The sequence below is a fragment of the Eucyclogobius newberryi genome, unplaced genomic scaffold (genome assembly GCF_026437365.1).
Source record: "Eucyclogobius newberryi isolate DKJ021-1_F unplaced genomic scaffold, fEucNew1.0.hap1 SCAF_2, whole genome shotgun sequence".
Taxonomy (NCBI): Eukaryota; Metazoa; Chordata; class Actinopteri; order Gobiiformes; family Gobiidae; genus Eucyclogobius; species Eucyclogobius newberryi.
Window position 1 is genome coordinate 43,110,119 of NW_027315834.1, and position 26,181 is coordinate 43,136,299.

At 40.4% G+C, this 26,181-nt stretch overlaps 1 protein-coding gene across 1 annotated transcript; it reads right to left on the reverse strand.

The window, feature by feature from the left end:
- Positions 1–6,820: 6,820 nt before the first annotated feature.
- Positions 6,821–26,181, reverse strand: ass1 (argininosuccinate synthase 1). The gene is made up of 14 exons (XM_072453109.1): positions 26,058–26,181; positions 24,740–24,808; positions 24,432–24,620; positions 24,203–24,259; positions 24,038–24,112; positions 23,217–23,287; positions 23,096–23,126; positions 19,411–19,501; positions 16,709–16,793; positions 16,358–16,422; positions 13,048–13,179; positions 11,327–11,483; positions 7,343–7,408; positions 6,821–7,274 (listed from the first exon to the last, which is right to left on the reverse strand). The coding sequence occupies exons 1-14, from the start codon at positions 26,157–26,159 to the stop codon at positions 7,226–7,228; spliced, it is 1,239 nt and encodes a 412-aa protein (XP_072309210.1). The 5' UTR covers positions 26,160–26,181; the 3' UTR covers positions 6,821–7,225.

The following is a 26,181-nucleotide window of genomic DNA, read 5'->3' on the forward strand; positions in this document are numbered from 1 at the left end:
ATTTACAGTATACGCTCTATGTATATCACATCTGCTGCCTATGTCCAACCAGATTATAAACTAAATTGTAAAACTGGGGGGAATCATAATATATATATAATAAATACCGGCACAATCCCTGGGGTGAACGGTGGCAAAGGCGGTTAGCGCTCTTGCCTCCCAAGAAGGAGATCATGGGTTTGATTCCCGGACCAGACCAACAAATCTCTCATGATCTCTCTAAGTCTAAATTGGCCCTAGTGAATGAATGTGAGAGTGAACTGTCTGTCATGTCTATGTCTCTCTGTTGTCCCTGCAACAAGTTGGCCACACCTCCAGGGTGTACTCCGCCTAAGGCCCGAAGTCACTGGGATAGGCTCCAGTCACCTGCGACCCCGAAAGGGAACAAGCATATGATAATTATAGTTAACTTTTACAGAATTTACTTAGTTTGAGAATTTTGGTGTGTTTATAATTCTACTTCCTGGTGGGCACCAGAAGTGACATACGTAGGGGTAATTCCAAAACTGTTACCTAGCAACCATAAGGGCCAAAACCTGTTAGGCTACTTGTTATTACTTCACGACTAAATCTTCTTGACAACACATTTTTTTGTAAAATAAATGTTTAAACAGTCACAAAATTGTGATCCTTGCGCATACAATTGTCCCTGCATTTTAGATGGAAGTCTGTGTTTGATGACATAGACAGAGGGATTCTTTTGTTTTAACGTTTGATTTGGACTTTTCTTCACAAACTACTACTTGACTGATGTAAAATGACAATCATCAACCCTATTTAACACAGGAATATTCCCACCAAAGAAGGTAATGATTAGTGAAACAGGAAAACCTGTGAAATGAAGTGCTCCTTTATGCGATCTAAAATGAATTATGGTACGTGTCAAAATCTTGGCTATTGTACATTGTTCAGGCTATAAAACATTTTTATTTGTTTAAGATAATTTATCAAAGATACGTTTTGCTGCATCCTTTTACGTTTACGTAAAAGTCTGCTTCATAGTTTGGCGTTTTTTTGTTTTTTTCGACAGGCCCTCCAAAGATCAGTGTCAGTGTAACTTCCAGTAACCATACACATTTCCTTTGCTGGCTCAGGCTCACCCCGGGGCATGTTATCACCTCCAAAGAAGAAGCAAAGACATTTGGTGGGAACTTCCACTCTGCACAGGACAGTTCAAGACCACCACCAGATCCACATAGTTAACATGAGTGAAGTATGATCTGGATCCAGCAAACATATTGCTACCATGTGCTCTTCAATATATTCACACCTAGGTGGCTGCAAAACACATTTGAGAGCATTGGTATCAAAGGGTAAACCAGGGACTGGAAGAAATAACATGAATGCATAAGCAGCAGGGATACAAGTGCACACAATGACAGACAATTAGGAAATATTCAGCCTCCATCCGGCCAAACAGACGAGAAAAGGAGCCATTAAAGCAGGTGTGGGTCCCTGGAGTCTTGCCAATCGCAGAATGGGAAGCGATACACGGAGCACCATGTGTTAGCAGGCTGTGGTTGATAGCAGACCGATCAAGTGTCCTTCTGTTTTTGTCTCCAAGAGAATTGGTTCTTGTTCCCAGGGTTCACTGTGGTAGATATATCAGCAGAGATCATTTTCATTGCAGAAATTAGTCCATAACATTTAGTCGGGATGAATTATTCAATAAAGTCTTGTTCCATTCCACAATTTGTGAAAATAAATAGCCAGGAATATGTGCAGAAGTTGTACATCTCCACTTTGTTCTACTTTATTCTGAGAAAGGGCTAACTGTGATTACATTATAATTGCCACAGTTTTGCTATGGGCATAAATTTCTAAAGGCAGGATAAGAGACATGGATAAAGTTTCACTGTAAACCTCTGGGGTGTTCCAGCACTAGTTTTCACACAGGAACAAATGATCCGCTGTGTATGAAGGATAAGTGGACTGAGCACATGTATTTTACAACAGCCATATACATGTACCTGCGCGCTCAGAAGAGGTTTAAACAGACACACATCATCACAATGTTTTATAGATTGACTCAGCATCTTTGAAATCTATTGCACACTAGGCCATCTTAATTCACCTGACCGTAATCTATTTGTTTTGTGGTTGTGTTCTATTGTTACGATAATAATCTGTAAAAGATGTAAATATGTTTGATGTAATGTTAAGGACAGAAACCCTCACTCATTGTTTTACTATATATTATGTCGGTAAATTGGCTTTTTCATGAGAAACACTATCAGACCAATATGTCTGAGGGACAGTGAGGGACGACAAACATAAACAGAGTGGCACTACAATAATGCAATTGTTTTTACCGCCTCCTTTACTTCCTGACACTCACTCCCCCTTTTTGGGCCACTTTGCTTCACAACTGTATCTGTATTTTAAATGATGCAATTACACAAAGCATCCTGTGGTGACAATTATGGATGTTTTTCACTGTTTCACTCCGCTGGGACTCCATGACCCCTCCTAGCCTCTTGTGTGCCACTCCTGGCTTCTTTCTACACCTGTCCCATTTTCCTCAAGATGTCTTTTCCTTCTCCACTTGATAAACGCTTGCTTTGAGGTGTGATGTATCTGCGACTGAGAGGAAATAATAGCTAAATGGTCTTGTTTGCGACTCCTTGCACAAAGAGTGTTTTGACGGTAATTCTTTTACCATCAGCATGCGACAAAAAGACAGAGAGAGTTCCCAAGAATGACATAAAGGGCTTATGGAACACCAGACTTGACAGACATAAAAGTGCATCAGCAGACGTTTTTTTTTATTCATCTAAAAGCAAAACATTGTTGTGATGCTGTGCAGCTCCTTTAAACAACAACCTCTGGGGGTCTGGAGAGTGGAAGCCATCTCCAGACACAAACATACTTTCAAAATGCAGTCTTTACCCACCGCTGTGCAACTTGTAGAAGTGCAAGGCGCCAAGTAATGCTCAACCAAACTCATACAGACCACCTTAAGTCTCCAGGGAAAACATATTTTCCCTTCCATGATGCATTCAGAATAGATACTTCAACAGCAGTTCGTTTTATTTCTCTTTTTGTGAAACCTGTTCTCAGACAGAATACAAACATAATAAAGCAGCACAAATCTGATTCGTCGCGTTTGTAAATGCTTGTTTTTTCTCACAACCTTTTCCTCCTGGGGTTGCATTAAGAAACAGGCAACTGATTAAAAAAATCATGCATATAGTTTTTAATTCTGTGTTGGCTTGCATGGGACAAACATCAGAATATAGCCTATATATGTGACCTCTTGGCTGGATTGGTCAGGTACAGTATTTCCAGTGCCCCAAAATATCTAAAAGACAAAAGTATTTATTTGAAAAACAATCAACAATCACTACAGACAAACTAGCACAATGGCAAAGAGCTTAAGGTTTGAATTGAATTAAAAAAAAAACTCAAAACCGAGTCCCCTTGTATGAGTTTGCATGAGCGGTACACCAGAAGATTAACATGTCTTGAAAACAAATGTTTGTGATACCAGTTAAACACTGAGCAGAATGCAACTATACCCAGTGGTGTAATAATCCAGCATTTATCCGAGGCATTACATTAGCATCAATCAAAAGATATAACACATACGCCATAACAACCAAATAACCAGTGGCATTAAACTTTTAAATCAACTTGGGACTGAGGGAGAGTGGGGCAGACACAACTGCAGCAGAGCCACCTTGAACCAGCAACAGATCGAAGAGCATAAAGAGCCGAAAAACGAGCCCCCCGGAGAGAGCAGGGGAACAGGGGAGACCATTGCCAACAGTGGATCTAAATCTATTGATCCGACACTACATTACTCATGTCGCCCCGAGCAAGGGAGAAAGTGGAGTCGGGTATAATATAAGGCTAATGTGCAATTTTGAAAATACAGTGATTTGTTTTGTATTAAGGATGCCTCAATGAAATTAAATATATGTCTTTAGTAAGACATATATCTATTGATCTCTGCAATCTTTTTATATACCCTTTTCTTTTGAGATGGGAGATTGAAATAGCAAACACAAGTCAGTCAAAGCTCATACAATCAAAAGAGGCAACTTTGTCCAGGGAAAAGGTTATTGATTCCTGTGAGCGATTCCAGTCGATGTTAGGGGGTAGGTGGCTACATTTTGTGGTAATATGAGACAGGAAAATCTCCACACTCATTAACCTTTTTAAATGATCACTGAGCAGCAGGCAAAATATTTCTATTTTTACATCAATATTTCATCACTTTCACAGGCCAAACAAAGCCAGAGGCTTTGGACCTAATGGTCCCATCTGTCTATAGATCTCCAGGACATCACCGAATGTCCTTTGACACCAGGAAAGACTTCGACATCAATGGAAACACAGCCATCTCTGTGGATGTGAGCAGCCTGGGAGGCAAAGTGTATCCTGCTTGGTTTTCATGGTTGTTCACAGATGGCCTCAATGTTCAACAAGAGATCAGGTTTCTCACATGTGTCTCTCAGTGTTCTGCCCAGAGGGGCAAATAGCATAGAAATAGTACTGTAAAATTAAGTGATAGTATTATGACATGATATAATTATAACAGTATTTTTTTCTAATAAAACACCAAAAACCTTTCTAAAAAAACATTTTGTTAATCTGATATTACTGCAGCACTTGTCAAATGTGAATGCATTTAGTGATTACATACATGCATATCCTGATGTAAAGTCCCTCTTATTTTTCTTGGGGCAAGAATGATCTCATCTCTGCGAGGCCCATTAGCTGTATGCCGGAACCTCAAGGGGCCTCAACACCCATTTAACTGCTTAGTAATTCGGCATTAAGTATGTTTCATAAAATAAAAAACCTATTAAGGAATACGTGTCAAAAACTGATATTACCATTACTACTACAGTATGCATAGCAGTATGCATTGTTAAGAGTCATTTAGTGACCAGAGTTAGTCTATAGCCTATGTCTTCGCGTGTATTTAAATACAGATTATATGGTAACATTGGTGGGTCCAACCCCCTGATACACCCACAGACCTAAAGCAGGTGACAAGACGTAATCACAATAGAGCTGTACACTCTGGGCCCGAGCTTAAGTTACATACAAACCACACTAAAGTGGGGCACCACAGACGCCTAATTGATGGTAATTAGGTCCCCATTGTCATTGTTCCAGGTTCACTGTGTGGTGAGCTGCTTTAAAAGGTCAATGAATACGATAGCTAACTACAGGAGCAACGAACGACAGCCCATAGTTTCCTCTGACATCATTAATTCAATCATTTCTTTGTGGTAGAAATGTTCAAAATCATGGGAAATGAATATATAATTAACACATCACTAAGTGTATATGGCCACTGCTTGTATAACAATATAATTACAACTTTACTTCAGTTTTAATTCATTAACAGATCTGAGATTAGTCAAGAGTCAACAGATGCTTGAGAATCAACAAGTATTGATGAATGGAGCTTTTCAAGCATGGCTGCATCGCTAGTGGCTCTGTGCACTTGAGGTCACAGGCCTTGATCATGAACAATGGGCTCTTTGTACACGTGGCCCTGGAGTGACAAGGTTGTGCAGGTTGGCAGACCTGGGACTCCTGAAGAGCCACATACACTAAAGAATGTCCATTAGGACTTATCCTGCGCCCCAGCCCACTTTCATGTCGCACTATTGTTACAGCGCTCTCCCCAGAGAGTGGGTAATGAGGGGTAATTGGTCTGGGGTCAAGGATGATTAATTCCCTCGGTCAGGTGTCAGCTATTTCATACCTGGCTGAGTGAGCAGACAGGTAGGCGAGACGGCGGGAAATATAACTGAGTTTTTCAGGTAAACTCAGAGGCAGAACAGGAGCTAAATAGACACCCTTACAAAGTACCATAATAGGTCATTAGTATCTCTAATTTACCAATAGTGAATGAATGTGAGAACAACGCCTCAGATGCCAGCACCACTAAAAACGTTAACTAAAATTGAAAAAGGTGTCATATTTTCCCAGAAACATTTAGAAGGTCGCTGCAGACCCCCTCGATACACAGAAACCTGGCCCCTACCTTCCTTCAGCTCGACTGACTAATCTGAATACTATCCATCCTTTCATTTGAAACATGCAATTTTGGACACTGATTATTTTACGACGGGTGTGTGCACGACAGTATAAGTGCATGGGCTGACTGGTAATTGGCCGGGCAAAGACTGAGACGCCTGCCGCGTAATTGAGCTGAGGTCAGAGGGGCTCTTGTGGGACTGAAAGGGTCCGAGGAGCGCTCCTAACCCATTAGACCTGGCAGGGGGTCCACGTGTGGACTTCAGCAAAAGCAGGCTTATACAGCACATTGACACCGTTGAGAAGGGGGTAAAAGAGGTTTGCAGCTGTTCTGTGTATTAAAGCAATATTTAAGCTTCTATTTTATTATCTTTTTGCACATGAGTTTAACATTTTGAAATTTCAAATATTTATAATGCTTGTTATTACCCTGTAGTTCAGTTCGGCTGTCCTAAAATGATAAACCGTGTAAAACAAATATTTGATTCAAAACTATTTGACATCTCATCTGCAATTCATTTAAATAGGTAAGAAAAGAACGGCTTTACTGACTGCCATGTCTTTGTTGCTAAATACTCCTACTTTTCTTCTATTCTTTGAGTCTAAAGACCGCATGTGGAGCAGGCAAATATACATACGTGACCAATTGGTTTTCCTTCCATCTGACTTGTGCCATTTGAGCTCAAAATGGCCTGGTTACTTATGCTTCAGTGATTATCAGCAAGCCACCACCTTCACTTTTGCCTGTGTTCACCATCCAGTTCAACCTTTGTAAGATTAAGGTATTATGCTATACAAAAGACTTTCACAATGACATCAATTATCATTTATTTAAACTCTTTAATGGCAAAGGCATTTGTTTATTATTCTAACAAAGTGAAATCAGCAACATTTGTTTATCTGATATGATAAAAAAGTTACAGCCTTAATTCTACAATTTCATAATTTCTAGCGACTGAATTTAACACAAAGTTTATTGAACACCTTCACCAAACCACACTAAGGCACAACAACATTGAAATTCTACGCAACCAGTTCTCATTTTGAAAATCTAAAGTAACAGCGGCTAAACTTGACCTATTTCATCTTGTACATCCAAAAGAGACGGCATCCTATCTTACAATATAGCTACAAAAGAAAAACTAAATATTTAATGACACCATGGGATAACAGATGTAAAATGATCTACTAAATTCATCTGGACTTTCATAGAAGTAGATATTTGTTACTTCTTGACATCTGAAAAACCCTGCAAACGGTGGTGTTCTCTCAGCCTGTAACACAAAATAGCAGAATATAAGAAAAAATAATTCAATCAAAGTTTTAGTACGTAACTACAGACCTGACAGCGTTGATTCTGATGAACCCCGAAGCATCGCATGGATCATAGTCTCCCTGTACATCCATGCTGAGGAGGGGAGAAGAAAACATATTTTCAGCTTTTGAATCCTTCTATAAAACCATTTTTTCAAAGATTCCAGATGATAAAGATGATACAAGTTCCTTTCTGGACCCTCTCAATTTGCCTCTTATGTCAGAGAAACATACAAAATTAGGAGCTGCAATAATAGTTTTGGAAATACAAGGTGCAATCAAAAGATTAAAGAAATATAAATCTCTGGGGTCCACAATGATCAAACAGGATTCCTGTACAGGCCTTACTGGGAGATGACAGACGGTCGAGTCATTTGGAGGAAGTTGAGAATCCCTGGGTAAAATCTGAGCTATTTAAAACATACAAACTAAAAAAGGATATTAAACTGGTTATGACCAAGGTTTTGTACCAAATAGAACTGACCTGAGATTCAAGGTCAGGGTTACAAAAGGTATAAAGGTTTTTCACCAGATTGTAGACGATAATCACATGAAAAGCTTTTATATGTTGAAGGAATCCTTTGGCTTGGAGAAACAGGACTTTTATAGGTTTTTACAAATAAGGAGTTACTATAACCAAGAAATTAAACAAGGTAATTACCATTGTAGACTTCTGATTGAGATGTTTATTAAGGCTTATAAATCGGAACTTTCAAGGGGGATTATATCTAAATTTAAATAAATTCAATTTATTTATGTAACGCCCAAAATCACAACAGCAGTTGTCTCGGAGGGTGGCAGTGAAAAACGGATTAAACAATGTCCATAGTGACGAGGGAGGATGTCCCAGGGTCCCCCGTTCTTAGACCCTCCTTCTCGACCTGGAGGAGTTCCACAGTGAAAGAGAGATCCAACTCCTTCAGACTGACACAAGATAGACAGTGGAGCTGGAGCCACTCAGGAGGAGAACCAGTTCTTCCAGGCAGATAAAGAACCGTTCAGAAAAAAATCTGGATTATATCAATGCATTTCTAATTTGGATAGCTACTCTACTAAATATATTGGGAACAAATGGGAAAAAGAGAGTGGTCTTATTTTGACAGACAAAGAGTGGGAAGATGTTTGTACATCCCTGTGCAGGACTACAAAATCACATGTTTGGAAAGAGTTTTTTTGGAAGAATATCTCACGTTTTTAACCCCTAACACCAGGGAAATGCAGACTGAGATGGCAGTCAGGGGGCAAACCACTATCACATATTTTGGGATAGTCCTGTTGTTTAACAGTTTGGGACTAAAAATAAGGATGCACTGCAGACAGTTTTTGACTTGGGCCTGAGGACTCCTGCCATGGACACAATAAATAGTTACCTCTGGAACACACTCTTTGCAGCGGCGAAAAAGGCCATCACAAAAAAAAAGGATGACACAAATTACACAGACAATCAGGGACTGGACAGACATTACTTTGGACATTCGTAAAATGGAAAGGATTACTTTCGGACTTAATTTGAAAATAGACAAATTTGACAGACTATAGACTATTAGAAGTATTTTACCTCTTATCTTGTTCCCATTCTTTGTGTTTGTTTTTATGTTTATGAATAAAAAAATAAATGAAATGCAGTGTTGTGAGTTCGATTACCGACTCTGACAATTTACTCTGTTCTACAAAAAAAAAGGAAAAAAATAAATGTTTGGTGTCAGTTCTGAAGAGACACGCAGGGATAATTGTATCACCAATAAGCTGCTCTTTTGAAATAATTTCCTGGTCTATTTTCCTCTCGATGCTCCCGTTGGGTTTGTTTGTCCTGAATAACAGAATCAATACTAACGAATGAAAACACAATTGCACACACATGATGGCAATAGGTGCACCTAAAGTACATTTCCAATCATATCAACCTTGTGATAACGTAAAGCAGTGGCGCTGTTATGGTGAGAGGTTTTTGTTCTTCAAGTTGAGTCTTTTCTATCAAATCTGTCATATCCGTGTTATTTAGGATGCTTGGGCGCTCCGCTTTTCCTCAAGTGTGCCGGTCTTTCACAAAGCGCGTCTATGTGCTATATAATTACAGCAGTTTCTACCTGCAGTGCTTAATACACTCCCTGACTGAGCCTTCTCCTGCGCTCAACCCCCAAACTTCAATGTACAGCCTGCACTTATCCTTCACGAGCACTTAGCAAAGGAGGAAATTGCCAACAAATGATAGGATAAACACTAGAGAAAGAAAAGAACGACAACTAAATCATCAACTCTCAATACACGGCCTCCTACCTAGCACCTGAGCACCATTATGAGCGAGTGGCTGCAAAGAATATGGCCCTCTTTGTGCGTGTGTGCAAGCATGTGATATTCGGTTTCTCCGCTCAAGAAGTCGTGCAGCGGAGAGAGCCGGCAGCGAGCAGGGTGACATTTGTTTCTCAGGCGGGTGCAGTGATGGGCTGTTACACTACTGTGATAATTATGCCGTTTACCGATGCCTGCAGAGAGCCAACAGGATGTCAGCAGGGCCATCGTGACCAAATATGCTCCGTGTATTTATCATTAAGGACTGTCCCCGAAATAACACTGTATGCAAGGATGCAACAGGCACATGACTAAAGGCACTATCTTATTTTAAACATATTCATTCATTAGTAATATCTTTAGCATGCACAAAGAATATTTACATACGAAAATAAGGGGCACTTCTATTACAGCTTAATCATATCAAACCAATAGCTAAATAGTTACATGATTATTTCATATCTGTTCTAGGTCTTTATTTCTTCACTTTCCATTGTGTCTCACCTAAAGCGTCCGTGGACACTGGTTTGATTGACGGATTATTTTAAATGTAAAGATTGTCTTGCCATCCATATCCAGGAGAAGCTGCACAACAAGATAAAGCGTTTAGGTTTTTTTTTTTTAAAGAGAAAACTGTTCTCTCCACTCTGGGACAGTGGGTCTTGCAGAGCAGTGATGGCAATGTGTCGATCCTCACTTCTGTGTTTCATCTGTATAATCTCCCCTTGTGTTTGACAAATAATAATACAATTTTAAGTTTAGTTTTAATAATAATAAAACAAATAACTTTACGATGGGTCAAATTCCAAAATCATGCATGCTTTATGCTGAATAGGATTGCCATCAATTGATCAGGAACCATGTTTGCCTTTGGACTTTCCATTAGTGACCCCCGGTAAGAGTTTATGAGGAAAGTGATTATACTATGGCTCTCAGTGGTGCAAAAGGCAAAATGTCTATGGACTTTTTTGTGGAAGCATCAAGTCCATCTGTTAATGCCCTGAGGAGTTTGTGGTGAGCACACAGAACTTCTGTCAAGATGTGCTGCCTTTAATCAAGGATTAAACCAACTGGGTGATCAATATGGCTTAATTCATCTTTTATTAAATATTTATGAGCCTAATGTAATCTTGGTAGAAGATCCCACAAGAAGAATGGATACATATGATTTTTTTATGATTATTTGTTTTACTTTCCCATTTGTTGCAGAGTGTGCAGTCGGCTCTAGCCTTACTCTTTCTGACCTCGCTAACAAGCATAACTGCCTGGTACTTTGCAGTTAAAAGCCCAGAGAAATCACCTCTATCCTCTGGCTGAAAACGCCATTAGTTGAATGACTCCAGGGTATGAGTTTGGAGAGGGATTCAAGTGGATGTGGAGAGGCATATGGAGGGTTTTGCTTTGGTCAGTGCTCAGCCTGCCCAGAGGGCACCAGGGGTCAGCCCCCTGAACAAACCCACTGTTACCACAGTTAGGAGGGGCGAGGGATAGCGGGGCTGGGGTGCTGCCCTCCAGGAATTGAGCTTGACACTTCTCTGATGTCTTTGTGAGGAGGGTCACTTAGTGTGTTGATGGTTGAAGAAGTTGGGCAACAGATCGACTAGAACATGTGCAAGAGTTGAACTGTGCTCAGTGCAGCCAAACACAGCTGTCATTTGAAACACCAGATGCCTTCAGACTGACTGTATGCACACACAAAGCGCACATTTCAACCGGTACGTACCTGACCAGCTCTTCGTTGTAGAGGGACTTGGGTGACTCGCGGGCCAAGATGTAGACATGGCCCTTATAGACAGACAGCTGCACTTTTCCCTCCACATTCTCTTGAGACTTGGCTATGCAGTGACGCACAAATTCACACTCTGGACTATACCAGAAACCTAAAACAAAAAATTAGCTGATTTACCAGGTCTGTTAAACAGAGGCATTGATTAAAAAGGAAATTAAACAGTTAATTGCGTTAGCATTTAAATATTATAAAATAACCCTAAGGAAAAAAACAACTCCAGTTATTAGGGCTGTTTTTTGTCTCTTCCCAGCCTCCCCAGTCTCTGCCCTCTCATTTTCCTCAAACGAGCTGTCAGTCTACTGGACAGATGGGCCCGGGACAGTATTTGTTCAAAGGTCAGGAACGCCCCACTCAGCAGGGGTCCTCGTCTCATCAGCAGCTGACCTCCACCTCATTGTCTGGTCATGTTCAAAGGCACAATCCAATCCCTTTTCCTCTTATACTGATCTGGCACAATGAGTTGACCATAAAGAAAGTGCTTTACTTGTCATTTATTGACATGTGCTATTGTTGGATAAAATGTTACTTCTACCTGTTCAAAAAGACGAGTGAGTTCACAAAAATGACTAATTAGTGTAGCTGAGTAAGAGTGATTTCTAATCAGCCATTGAAATTAAATACTGTACTGATGCTAAGCAGATGCAGGACAGGTGGGTAGTTAACATAAGTGTGGCGGGTGCAGGATTTAATCTGCGCCCCCGTCCTGAAGGTAGCGCCATGATGCATGCGTGCGCTCGCTCCAGTCTCCAGAGGGTATGACTGAAGTGGCCTAGTACTGAGGCTCTAATGGCACTGATCCTATTATGTGGATAAAAGTGGCGGGGCTGGACACCGAGCAGAAGGAAGGATTAAGATACCTGAGCTTCCACACACACAAAAACATGTAGCAATAACACAAGGTCCTGCTTGGCAAAAAAAATGGCAGCTCTTTTATTCAGAGAGTATGTCAGTGTATACTTAACACCTACATTTCTAATGTAACAAACATGTTATGAGGACATGCATCTGTTCACCAACTCGGTATATACCAGAGGTATCCAAACTAAGCTTGTGGTGCCAAATGCCGACCTGATAACAATAAGTAGTACTTCATTCTGCATTCTCAACCATTCAAACATGTTGTTGTGGGACTTCACTTTATTGTTTACATGTCTGTGGAAGTCCACTTTGTTTACGTTTCCATATGTGGCCCTTTAGGAAATAGATTTAGACAACACTGATTTTTACAACATAACCACAATTATAACCAAGATGGAATCAATAAAAGCACTTTTATCAGTTTAAAGGGTGCACTATGCAACTTGTACCTATCTTACATCTATTCACTTAGACATCTTTTTATTGGTAAAAAAAACATTCTTATTAAGAACAGGCTCGCCTCTACAATGTGAGTGGTGTATCCTCTCCCAGAAAAGTTGCCTAGTGCACGTTTAAGGCTTAAAAATATTGTCTTGATAAGGTTTTTAAGGGTCTGTTCACACTTGTCATTATTTGGTTCTAAATTTAGCTTGTTTTAATCCTGATTTGGAGTTAATTTGGTCCTTGTCCAGGTTTAGTTTTAGGTTAGGCCTGGTTTAGTCTCAATTCTGATGTGGTGAATGTGTAAGTGTGAAGGTGCCTTAAGAGAACAGATGATGATGCAGTAAGTAACGTACCATTGTAGACAAGTTCAGAGAACGTTATCCCAAGTCCCTGTTTGATTCTGCGAACCTCTTTGTCCATGGTAAAGGTTTCGATGTCCAGATGAGCGTTCAACAGAATGGTGCCTCCTGGTGTTTCATATATTCCTAAAATAATTTACAAAAGCATTGTTATTGTTACTTCCGCCACCACTACTACTACTTCACTTCCACTATGGAGCATGCATTTGTGTTTGAGGAGAAAATAGTCATTCACTCTCAGACTAATCCATGCAATTTCCTGCAGAATGAGACGTTGATAAAAGATAAGGAAAAAGCTCTTTTCATTTAAACTACGGTACTCCAGCTTAGTCATGGGCCTTGAAGCTTCTTGATGGACAGGTCTTCAAAGAGCTCAAAAACACAGAGGAGTGCGTCCGGATAAATGACAGGGTAGCAGGCCCCTGCCAGCTTGGAGTCTGGACCAGGGCTTGGTCTACCCTGTAATTTACCCCCTCTGGACCCATACTGAGGGTGGGGACAGAAAAGATGAGGTAGATGCGAGGAGAAATGAAGCCGTCACTCAAACGTCAACTAAAACAAGAGAAAAGGAACGCTACTAGACATATATAATAAAAATAGAGATTTTTCTTAAGGCCTGTATTTTGAATTTCATGATTGCTGAAAGCCTGTGTTGTTTTCACAGATTCTCTGCAGTCTGGTGTCAAACTCCACTCAATAAATATTATTAACGTATAAATAAAAAGTGTACTTCCAGACAGCCACTTTTCTAGACAACACAAGTCCATGCACTACACAGTCATTATTCTGTTTTGTTTTCACAGATAGATGCTGCTGCTCAATCTGATGAGCAGCGAAGCACCAAGCTGTAAAACCTGTGCTCTTTGTACAAAACAGAGAAGTGCTCACTTTCTGCTGCTGGCCAAAAACCGAGCTTAGCAATGCGGCTAATTCATTCAAGCCTCAAAGGTGTATGAGTGTTTGTGCCTTTCGGGTAATCCAGAACCAAAAGGGGGCATGTAGGGACATTTCCGCTGCCTCAATCAGATAAATAAGTTAAAACTGCCCTCCAACTCAACTTGGCTTAAGAGCTCAAAAAAGAGGTAGCTTAGGTGACACAAGTAAACAATGAAATGCAATCTCAGTAAGCTCCAACAGCAAAGGTTTTGTTGCGCTCACAGATAAAACCGCAATAAATGTGTCTTTTCTACCATTAGTGTGGCTATACTAACTTGCCTATGGGGTTTAACACATTTTTTAGGCCTATTGAGTTAATCTCCCTTGACCCTGTGGGAAAAATCTAGTGCAATTAATTTATTTAATCACAGCATTCCGTTTTACATAAATACAAAATAAATGGTATTCATTGCTAAGATTTAATCCTATCCCACAACCTTATAATAATTTTAAACCAGTTATAATTTTTTTAAGATGGCAGAATATCGGATGCCTCTTTGCCTCTTTTATTGAAGACATCATTAAGATCCTATCCTTACCATCATAAAACAAACACACCAATGCGGGCACAATCATCCTTTTCGATTAATATTTTTAATACAGCCGAAGAATTAATTGCAAACCATCTGTAATAATTTAAGTAAAATAATGTCTTTGCTCAAATTAATGCAGAGTTTATTAGTGAACATAATACCGAATGAAACATGTAAAATCTTCAGGCCTATTATCAAAGTGTCCCTTTTTGATTGATGCAAAGATTTCAACAATCAGGTTTCAAGCCATCAGACTGAGAGGTGGAAATGTTCTTCTCGCACACACTGTGTTTTTTCAGCACAGAGTGACAACATCCTTGACAACCCATTACAATTGTCCGCCGCCTCCCTGACCCAGCACAAACAAACATGACCCATGACAAACACGTATGACACGTCCCTATTCAATCTGGCTGACTGTCTATTGTGCAACCAGACTGTCAATCCCGAGGAAGCCAGTGTGTACAGTGAACGGTAGTTACGGGAGCGCTTGGACATCTCATGCTCCACCTCTTTTTTCAGTGCCGGTGGAAGAGAAAGCTTTGATCTTTTGTTTGCAGAGGGGAGAGAAAAGTGGGCTTCCCATTTTCCAATTTCTACCTGCCAAGACGAGCTATATCCGCAGTCAGTCAATTTCTCAATCAAAACACGTGGAGTTGTAAAGAGGCCTGTATCCATTGTGTGTGCAGCAAAGAACTGCTATAGGGCCTATGGAACTGCTCGAAAACTGAGGTCGGAGGTTCACTGAAAAATTGTAATATTTGTAGGTAATCGATGACATAAAAATCATTACCTTTGATTAAATTAAATATTTGTTTGGATCACAAAAACAATGCAATTCATCCAAATGATGGGTCAGGACTAAAACATAAAATGTATCAATGATCAACTTTAAATATGCTTTAAAATAAAACTGAACTGAAAACATTATTTTTGAGTGCCAATTGAATTCAATATTAGGTAAGGGTGGGCAATTATAATATATGTAGATATTGATAGATGTACTAATAGATTTTAATACTCACCAGCAGCAGAAATAGATGTATAAAAAAATCTAATTGTTGTTATCGCAACAATCCAAAAAGGTTAATTAAATTGAATCTATTATAAATGTGCAAAAGCGTGCCTCTAAATGAATTGGTGGAGGATCAAAAAAATACATAAAAGGCAAATGGACTTTAAACAAAAAAAAAAAAAAAGCACTAATATCAATTCATACTTGTGTTTAGGAAATTACTACATGTTTCTTTCCTTTTTATGATTATTTGTACCGGTACTTTAACCTACAATAGATGACCAGCAGACTAAAGATTCTACTTTAATTACAAACATGCCCTTGATGTAGCCTACGGTACTTTTATTACCACATGCCACACAAAAGACATAAAGTTACTAAAAATAAGAATCTGAGAAACACCCTTTCCCGCAGAAATGACAGACTGGTGATTGAATTCAGTCAGACGTGAAGTGTTATTTTGTTCACAGTGTGTTTTCAATACTGAAGTGCATGTAAATAACTTGGGTTTCTATGACTTCAGGTAAATCACCAGGAAAGAAAATGGTTCCTTTGACGAGGACGCGTTTGGCGCTCAGTCCACTTTTACAGAGTGGAACAGGAAGAATGACACTTAAAGGACTCATGTCGAATAACTGCAAATTACATGAAAGCTTTTTGGTTCTAAAAGGATTTGAGACATATTTCAGAATGATGAAAATATGATTGCCTGTCCGTCCTGAACAGTTATTTCTATGTGGAAATGATGCCACCTGTCAGCATCAAATAGCACGGATTCAAAAAAGAAATATTGATGAATGCACTTACGATAATGACTCACCTCTGGACTTCATACCAATGAAGCGGTTTTCTACTATATCAATTCTCCCCACACCGTGTTTGCCCCTGAAAGAAAAACAGGCCGGACACAGGGAGTTACACTTACAGGAACTTAAACTTCCTGGCGTTATTTTCTACCCTGCAAGATATGCCTCGCTCTCAACGTTATACATCTGACTTTCTGGACACCTCAAAAGTGCAGCAAATGGAAAACACAGGAGGGAGAGAACTCTGGTGAGTCGGAATTGTGATCCAACAGCGATGAACAAAGATAAATCCCAAGGTGGTGAACTTAACCAGCGCTTTAGCCCGAGAGAATACTTACACATTTGTGACACGAGTTAAGACTTACCCAATTAGGTTGAGGTAAGAGAAGATCTCCAACGGCAAATTCTTTGAAGTTTTGTCATTCATGTTAGTCACTTTAACAGGCACTCCTACAGACGACAACATAAGTGGAGAAAACAAATATAAACATGTAAATCAGAAAATTGTTATATTCCAAACACTGAATTTCAACAATGTTATTTTTTTTTTAAAGCAGCACAATGTAACTTTTCTGGTCATGGAGATGCTCGACAGTATGGCATTAAACATATCTATCTCCATGAAGGCAAACAGATTATGCCAATAGACCAATTCACTGTACAGGTCGGATCTGTGGAGAATAAATGCAATGATAATTTTGATAACACAATAACATCTCCATGAAACGAGCAAGTGGCAGACACTTGACAACAAAAGCTATTTAGTGCATCTTTAATTCAAACTAAACAAAATGTATCTAAATTTAATACTTGAAAATATTTAAATGTATTTAAATGGCACCAATTTACAATCAAGAAGAAAACCTTAAGTAAAATACAACTTGACAGAAAAGGTAAACTAAACTAAATGTGCTGACAAGTGCTCATTAGCTGAGTCACTGACAACACAATAGTATTCCTCAGAGAGTGAAAGGCACTACAAAAGGCGGTGGTGTGAACAGCTAATAAATTCAAAGGCTGAGCTCATTTGAAAACTGTGAAATTGTGGGCAGGCCTTTACCTAATGCAATTACACACACAGCTTTGTAACCCAAACTCTCTTTTGCACTCTGAGTTTTTTGCATTATTGCTTGTTTGTGTGTACTTGCTCATGTGCACGACACAAAAGCTCGGGCAGATTCATCACCCGTCCAATCAGCACCACATCTTTAAGACACAAACGCTATGTTCACAAAATGCACTTCCTCCTATAGTCCACTAAACCAAGGATGCATCAATCACTGTCCTGGACTTGCTTATTCATGGCCTTCAATGAGCTTAACAGGCCAAAGGTGGCAGCACGGAAAACAAAAACTTTGGTGAAAAGGCATAGACTCAGATACAAGCGTTAAAATGTGCACTTTGTATGTCCTAAGGTTTTATTTTAAAACCTGCACTTTGAAAGAACAGAATAGTTAATGCTCTTTACAAAACTTTATGAGCATTTCAGTCAGCTTTTTGAAGCCCTACATTGGAATGACACATGAGGGATTTGACACATTTTCTTAGACAAGGGCATTGTGGACATCCCATTCTCATATCACGGGAACCTTGCTGGCTCCCATGGGAGAACAAAATGGCTAGTATGGACTGGCATTATTGAAAACTACGCCCCTCCCAGATAGCTAATAATTAGATTAAAAGTTCAAACAAATTAAGTGAGTATCTGAACGTGGGAGTGTAGTGCCTGGCCATTCGTTCTTATTCTTCCTCTCTCCATTTTGTAAGTTCTGATCATTCACTGAAGGGCCTTTTTCTCCTCGTGATCCCTTTCTTCAGTTATTTGGAGCCTAACAGTGTGGACAATGGCAGCGCAGACACAGTTGTAGGAAAAATTACTGCTCTACATTTTTCCTCTCTGTCTCCTGTTCCTCTCTAGTCCTTTGGCATGAAAAGAGGGAGGGATGATTTTTGTAGGGAGAAAACCAGAAAACAGAGTATTTGACGGGGAAAAGGTTCCTGTTGTTAAATATTCTTTTTTAATCAGTGAGAAAACTTTGGTGAGAATGGGAGGGATGAAAAGGTGGGAGGGGTAATGAAATGAAACATTCTTTTGCTGATCTTGTGCTCAGAGGGAGGAGCAGGCTCCAGCCTTTGTGTGGACAACTAAAACAGCTTTTGTCGTAGGGTGCTCAATAAAGGCACAGAGAATATGTGTGAAAACAGACCAAGGCCTGCAAAGAGCCCGCGAAACCACACCAGGCCCTAAACTGCCTGGAAGTTGTACAAAAGCATATTTCTTCTCCTGCTGATCTGGCACCAAACCCCTGGTTTGTAGACTATGGCGGTAAAGTAAAATCCCAAAGCCACTTCAGTCCATTTGTATAATTGGAATAAATGTAACCTTCTGGACTGGCCTTAAATTTCTCTTAGAGGCCATAAAAGTGTCGGCTAGGCCTGAGCCATCAGAGAAGCTTGTGTCCATCTGTCGATTGATGTTAGTGGTCTTGAGCATTTACTGGTGACTAGGAATGAGGGACATCTGGGCCAAACGCCCCAGGCTGGGATGTTTCTTGTCATTTTACTCTTTATGCAAACATGTGACACTTTCTACTACAGAGGCCAAACCTCATGGCATCATATATAATGAATGTTACTCTGGCCCTCAGGGCCCAGGGTATTAAACAGACTTAATGCTTCCGGCCCGTGTGAGTGCCCCAGGGCTAAACATGGCAGCTTTAGACCATGTCGAGCTGTGAAGGTTTGTGGATAAGTCTGGGTGGTCAGGAATGGTGACAGAGAGCAGCCGGGTCAGTGTGTGGCTGTGGCCTGAGACTTTTATGTAAAAGCAAAATGAATAGGATGAGTTCTGACAAACTGCACAGACTATTCTATGACAACACATAATGGTACTGTAAAACTAAATGAAAAACTAAAACAGGAGAACATATTTTATTCCGCATATTTATGCATTATACTTACTTGCATAATTTTCTATGCTAAAAAGTGTCTAAAATAGGATGCTGTCAATCATCAACACAACAGGTAGAATTAACTTTTTATAACAGGAAAACTGACATAGACTGACCCTTTTTGAACTCAATTTCAAGTAGATCGGAGGTGTCTGGGGATTCCTGTGGGTTCTTGGTCATCAGGTACAGGTCAGCTGGAGCGTGGCTCTGAAAAACACAATACACACCTCCATTTTCTCTGTTCACTTTGTTCCCTTCCCAGACCTCATCACAGGCAGCAGCACTGACTAGTGTGAGAAGAGAAAGGGTGAATTGGGACATGAAAGTCAAGAAAGAAACCTGAAAAGGCCGTCATTAAATTAAATGAAAAAAAGAAAGAAAAGAAATCAATGTTTTATTTTTCTCCTCAATTGGGTGTGATAATCTCTGTGTTATCGCTTGGCACAAGGGCACGAGGACACAATAGGCTGAAGGAGGAAGTGAAAGACCAAGAAATGAGTCACATTTTTAAAACAAACGCTTGATTCACTCCAGATTTTTTGTATTTGATCTGAATTCAAGTTATTTATAAACTCGAATTTCTCCCACCTTCCTTTAAAAACTATGTGTACACAATACTGGATATGTAAAATAATTGAAAATACCATGCTTTTATAATACAGACATCTGCCGCTTTGTTCCAGTCGGCCTGAGCTGGAAGCAATTTCAGTAAGTCACGGCAGCCGCCAAAAAGAGTGTGCAGTTCTGATCCATCCATCCAGCGCTGTGCACCACCAACAATTACACAGCATTAGGAAAAGACGATGGCCAATGTCTTCTGAGCTGAGACAAATTGCAGGGAGACTATGCAAAATAACTACCGGGTGCATTTAAATGGAAAGCTTTACTAGACACTAAATCATACAATAACTAATCGGCATTCACTCGCGGCCTGTCACCGAGGAGAAAACGAGCAATCACTTTCCTTCCTTTTAACTAAACACCAAAATTGACTTGGAGGCATCTGTCTCTCTTTTATTTTCTGCCTCAGTACACTGAAAGATGCCAAATGAGAGCAAACAGAAGAGGGCTAAAATGACTACTCTAAAAGCCTATTGATGCAAACTCTAAGATGGGGGGAAAGCAAGACTGAATTTTAAATATTTGTGTTTTTGGTGATGTTTCACACAATATAACCAACTTATCTTTACATAAGTAATTTGGCTTGGTACAGCATGTTGTTAAGCTCAGAAATACAAGACAGATTTGTTTGCAATAAATCCTTAAAATAAATGACTGGATCTGATGCATGCTCAAGTGAAATCAAATTTCTAGGCTGTCAAAAATGGAGCATGCAGCAATAGGCTTGTTTCCTGTGTGAAAGATCAATGCATTTCAATTCTAACCCCCTGCAGGTGGACCTGTCCCAAAGCCATGGCCCTGAAAGAGAGGGAAAGGTGGGCAGGGGGTATTGGTGGGAAATGGGGCGTGAAGCGCACTATCATGCAGCGTAGAACAGGTTCTTCTGTATTTTTTTCTCTTTTCATATTGTTGTACTAAACACAAAATACAACTAACGCAAAGTCTAACACATGAACCTAAAGGAAATACATTTCTCTTTGTCCACATATTTGCCACTTCATTGGTTTTCGATTTTAGCCAGTAATTCCTAAAGATATATAGCCCATTTCCTGCAGGGACACTTTAAACATATTTTTTAAATACAACTAAATATCATAGATAATGGGAGTAAAAAAATCACAATAATAATAATGTTTTTGCAGAGAATCTTAAACAATGACGAGACACAAAAGGCTGAAGCTTAAAGGTCAAACAAATCAGCGCTGGGGGTAGAGAGGGGACATGGCATTCTCTGACCTCTCTGCTCCAGAGCACACATTCACAGTGGCATGCACACACCTACAAGCTCACTTCCTTCCCCTACAGGCAGAAGTCTGTCCCCTGATCTCAACAGTTGAAAACAAGTCTTTATTTCCTCTAGGTTAGCAGGGACTCTGTCTGCTTCACGCTCCTTTAGTCCTGGTCAACACATAATTCGGCCCATCAACCTCTGATCAAAGGCCAGCGTAGACTGGAGGAAGCCCTCTGACAAACCATAATTAAGACTGAGGTGATGTTCTAATGAGTCGGGACGAGTGTCGGACTGCCTCAGGGAGGGCTCACTGCTGTTGCACCGACGACACGATGCAACAACAGTCAGTCATACAAAATGTCCCCATTTCACATGAGAAAACTTTAAACAAAGTGGTATGCCACAAAGAGGAGTGTTTTAGTGTACACAAAGGATTCATCACTGTCCCACATGCCATCAAAATATAAAAACCAAAGGGTTGAATGCGTTCTTGATGTAATACTTCTACTTGGGAATACTCAAAAACATGCATCACATGAGAGCGGACCTAGTTAATGCCTCCAAATTGGCCTTTGGGGTAAATAAATCACGTCCATTGGGCTTTGTAGTGCAGAGGCAAAAGGGCTTGAGGTTATCAGGAAGGATACAGTGTTATAATCAGAGAGTAACTCGAACTCTAGTGAGTCTTATCAGTAAAAGAACATATGAGCGACCATTTGGACATTTCCTGATGTGACGGCGTGAGCAAAGAGAGACTATTGTACTACAGGTGGGGGAAGACAGGAGGCTTCAATAGCTGAGGTCCACAGTGAGCCTCTAGGGCTGTAACTGGAGGAGAAAGGACAGCTGATACACAGAACAAGATGACCTCTTTCAGATGACCCCAGAATCCGTCATTTTAAAGCATTCAGGTGAGACTATTACTTTGGCATTGAGTAACAAACTCTTATTTATTAGGAGAAGTTTGATCTGTTCACATTGAATCATACAGTCATTGTTTTAGGTTAAAAGCATCACAATGTGCCTCAAGTAATGTATTCAAATCCTTTTACTTCTCTGGAATTATACATTGTAAATATTTCATTGTGTCTAATGCTATTAATACAGTTTAGGGCTAATTGTCCAAAAGAAAACCCCTCAATCCATTGCACAATACAGTCAACATGCATCGCTATGCCATTGAGCAGGCTGAGCCTTCTTTTCAAAGGTCTCTGAACAGGCCGACCACTAAAGCGCCAGTGAAGGAGTGGGAAAGTTACTGAAAGGGTGAGGAAGATGGCGCGCTGTGAGTTACAGTTGCCATTCCCCTACATCTCTGCTGCAGCAGTCGCCTCACTTTGACACCCCGTCCATTCGGGCTCATCTGTCTGCTGCACGCTCTTTGTACTTTACTGTTACTGGTGACATTTTGGTGTCACGGTGTCACCCTGAAATGGCTCCCCTCCCACGTTGCAGCCTGCGGCGGCGCAATCAGTTGAACAATAAAGTCCCGAGAAGTAGTGGCTGGAACCAAGGAGGCCCAAGCTGGGCGCAACGCCCTAACCCTTCCCCCTCCTTGGCTCCCATGAAATCGGGAATTAGCCAAAGCGTTGCTGACGACAAGTCAGTGTCTGTGTGTCCCGGGCTCTTCCCAGGGCCCAACAGGACCCAGGGTGAGCAGAGAAAGACACAGACAGAGCCACCAAGAGATGGGAGCTTTGGGGGGTCACAAGGGGCAACCTGTATGTACAATTATGACCCTTGACCCCGGCATTGCTTAGCCCTCTCACACACAAGACCGTGGGAGCTCGGTCCAGCCAAACCTGGCAATATACAGCACGGAAGTGGAGTGTGCTATTTTAAAAGATTAAGTTCCCAATATGCTGCAGTGACAAATAGTAAATTGCTGGGTTTTACATAAAAATTGTACAGAAGCATTAGGAAGGTAAGATAAAATACTAAATTCTAACCTTTGGATTCTCGAGTATTCCAGACTCATAGCTGAAGAAAAACAGAAGAGTGAAGAAATGTATTTTCAATATTCTCAGTTTTTATAAACTATAAATCACTGGAGACAACAAAACCACCAACCTTATATGCATGAGGTTGGCATCCATGCTCCACGGAGACTTGGGAGTGACAGGAACAGGAATACCATGTTTCTGGAAATGTAAAAACAGATCACATTATATCACTTATTCCAGAAAGATTAAATTAATTCATATGAATGAATTCATTCAACAGATAAATGCTTAGCTAATTATTTAGAGAATTCAACTAAAATACCTTCACACAAGTTCTACATTCAGTATTAGTCTTTCTGGCAGAGCAAGATCACCCTCTAGTGGAACAAAACATTACAACCAATTACACCCACTTCAGCAGCTCCTGAACTGATACTTACTCCTGAGGGTAATGGTGACAGAGCCCATCTAAGATAAAAATATCTTTGGGGTAAAATATAAGTATTTCATGCTACTGCTTTGCATGCATTTTTTAAACACAAATGTTTGTTTATTTGCCCCTCTTTCCACTTCAAATCAAAATATCTTATTCATTATGGGTTCGATTCCCGGACCAGGCCAACATTACATGATCTCTCTGGGTGGAGTCTGCATGTTCTCCCCGTGTTACCGTGGGTTCTCTCCGGGTTCTCCGGCTCCTCCCACCGTCCAAACACATGCATGTGTTAGGCAAAATTGGTGACTCTAAAATTGGCCCTAGTGAATGAATGTGAGCGTGAACTGTCTGTTATGTCTCTGTGTTGGCCCTGCGACAAGTTGGCCACTGTCCAGGGTGTACCCCGCCTAAGGCCCGAAGTCACTGGGATAGGCTCCAGTCACCCGCGACCCCGAAAGGGAACAAGTGGTAGAAGATGGATGGATTATCATAATTATTATTTATGAATCAACCTGTGCAAACTCCATCAGGTCTGTTCGTCCTTTGAAGCGGTTGTAGAACTCTGGAATCCTCCAAGGAGCAATGATCTGAACACAGAAATAAGTCATGAAATTAGATCTCTGTCACTTGAATGGTCTCTGGGGATTGCATTTGGTCTTGATAGTGAATGAACTCACCTTGACCTTGGGGTAGAGCGCATAACAAGACAGCTCAAACCGTATTTGGTCATTTCCCTAAAATATAAAAAGCAACGTTAATATACTGCCTGGCTTGTTCACTGTCTCCATCTATTGGCCAATAATTGAAACAACATTAGGCTCAGTTTGCCTCAATCTGATGCACTTACAATTGCCACATATTATCTGACCTGATAACATTTCCCTTAAGCATTGTGTAGATTTGTACCTTTCCTGTGGCGCCGTGAGAGACATACTCAGCACCTTCTTTACGGGCAATCTCCACCTGACGTCGGGCAATACAAGGCCGAGCTACTGAAGTGCCCAACAGGTAACGGTCCTCGTAAACAGCATTGGCCTGAACAGCAGGCCAGATGAAGTCTTGTACAAATTCTTCACGAAGATCTTCAATGTAAACCTACAACAGATCCAATGGCATGGGTCACGTAACATACAAGCAGGTGAATATGGAAGTAGGGAGATCATCCATATATAATAATCAAAATAATCAAATAGGGGTTTTAAATCTTGAATTACCTTTTTTGCACCAAGTTTTTGTGCTTTCTCCTGAGCAGCCACAAAGTCTTCATCTTGTCCAATATCAGCCTGCAACAAGTGCAATGAGTAACTGACAGTTTTATTGTACATCAAAAGTCACTGTAACATACACATCAACAACTTCACTGCATTTGTTTTTTGTTTTAATCGGGAATTATTTTTTTTCACATTTTATATGTCTCAGGGATAAAAGTGAATACAGATAACCACTCCTCACACAAACTTCAGTCCATCAGAAAAAGTTAAACAATGCCACGGTCTGCTTGCTGTGCAGTTCTATAGTGCACTGGGACAAAAAGAAAATCCAGACAGATTTGCTGGGCTTTATGAGACCTGTTTGGAGGGTTTACCAGAGTAAACTTCATGACTGGTCCAGTCTATTGAGGGCCACTCAAAACAGCTCAATCATCTGAGGAACATCTTTAAACTTTCTCTTTTAGAAACATATTTAATCGCGGCTTGATTACTCTGTTTTAAATTAGTTTTAAAAGGGCGACTCTAAACAGACTTCAAAATTGTGTAAAACTCTACCAGGTTTTTAACAGGAACCACTCGGATGTCCCGCTCCTGGCTTCCAGTAAAATATTTGATTGATTTAATGATATAAAAAATGTAGCTTACTTTTAGAGCCCTCCAGAAAAACAGACTGGGCCGAGGGACTTTCATTAAAACACAAAGTGTACTTTCAGTATAAAGTGATGTTCATTTAAACTGTTTGTACCACCATGTTAGCTTGTACATATAATTTACAGTACTGGCTCTGAATGCCTGCATCCCAGAGGTCAGAGGTCACTCATCATGATATTTGATCTTATCCAAAACCAAAAGCTCAGCTCCAGACAGGTAAAAGCAGGAAACACAGTCTTAAAATGCTCCTTTGTCCTCTCCACCTTTACCACTGTTCTTTTGGAGTAAAGCTTGATGTCTTATTTCCCCTCATAGTCGGAGCAGACTCTCAGCAGCCACTGCAGACAAAGGGATCATGAGGAGGATCTGTGTAGAGCCAATGGTTCAAGAGTCTATCTCTTGTCTATCTGGCTGTCTTAAATTGTGTTGTTTTTTTCAGATAGTTTGCCCATATACAGATTGAAGAGCGGAGGTGGTAGGATCCCACCCTGTCGCACCTTAGTTGTCACAAGAACCGGTTCTGAAGTTGCAGTAAAAGCACAATCACCTAAATAAAGTTTACTTCCTTGATCACTTCTATTATTGTTACTCTAAAAGTACACAGAGCCGGTTTTAACGAAATTCCTGGTAATGATTAGTCATCGACAAACGGCTGTTCAATTTGTCTTACCAAAAATGCGATGACATCATAGCCCTGTTCCTTGAGCCATACCAGAATACAGGATGTGTCCAGACCCCCGCTGTAGGCCAAGACCACTGAGCCTTTGGACATGTTCACTCTTCACTGTAAATGG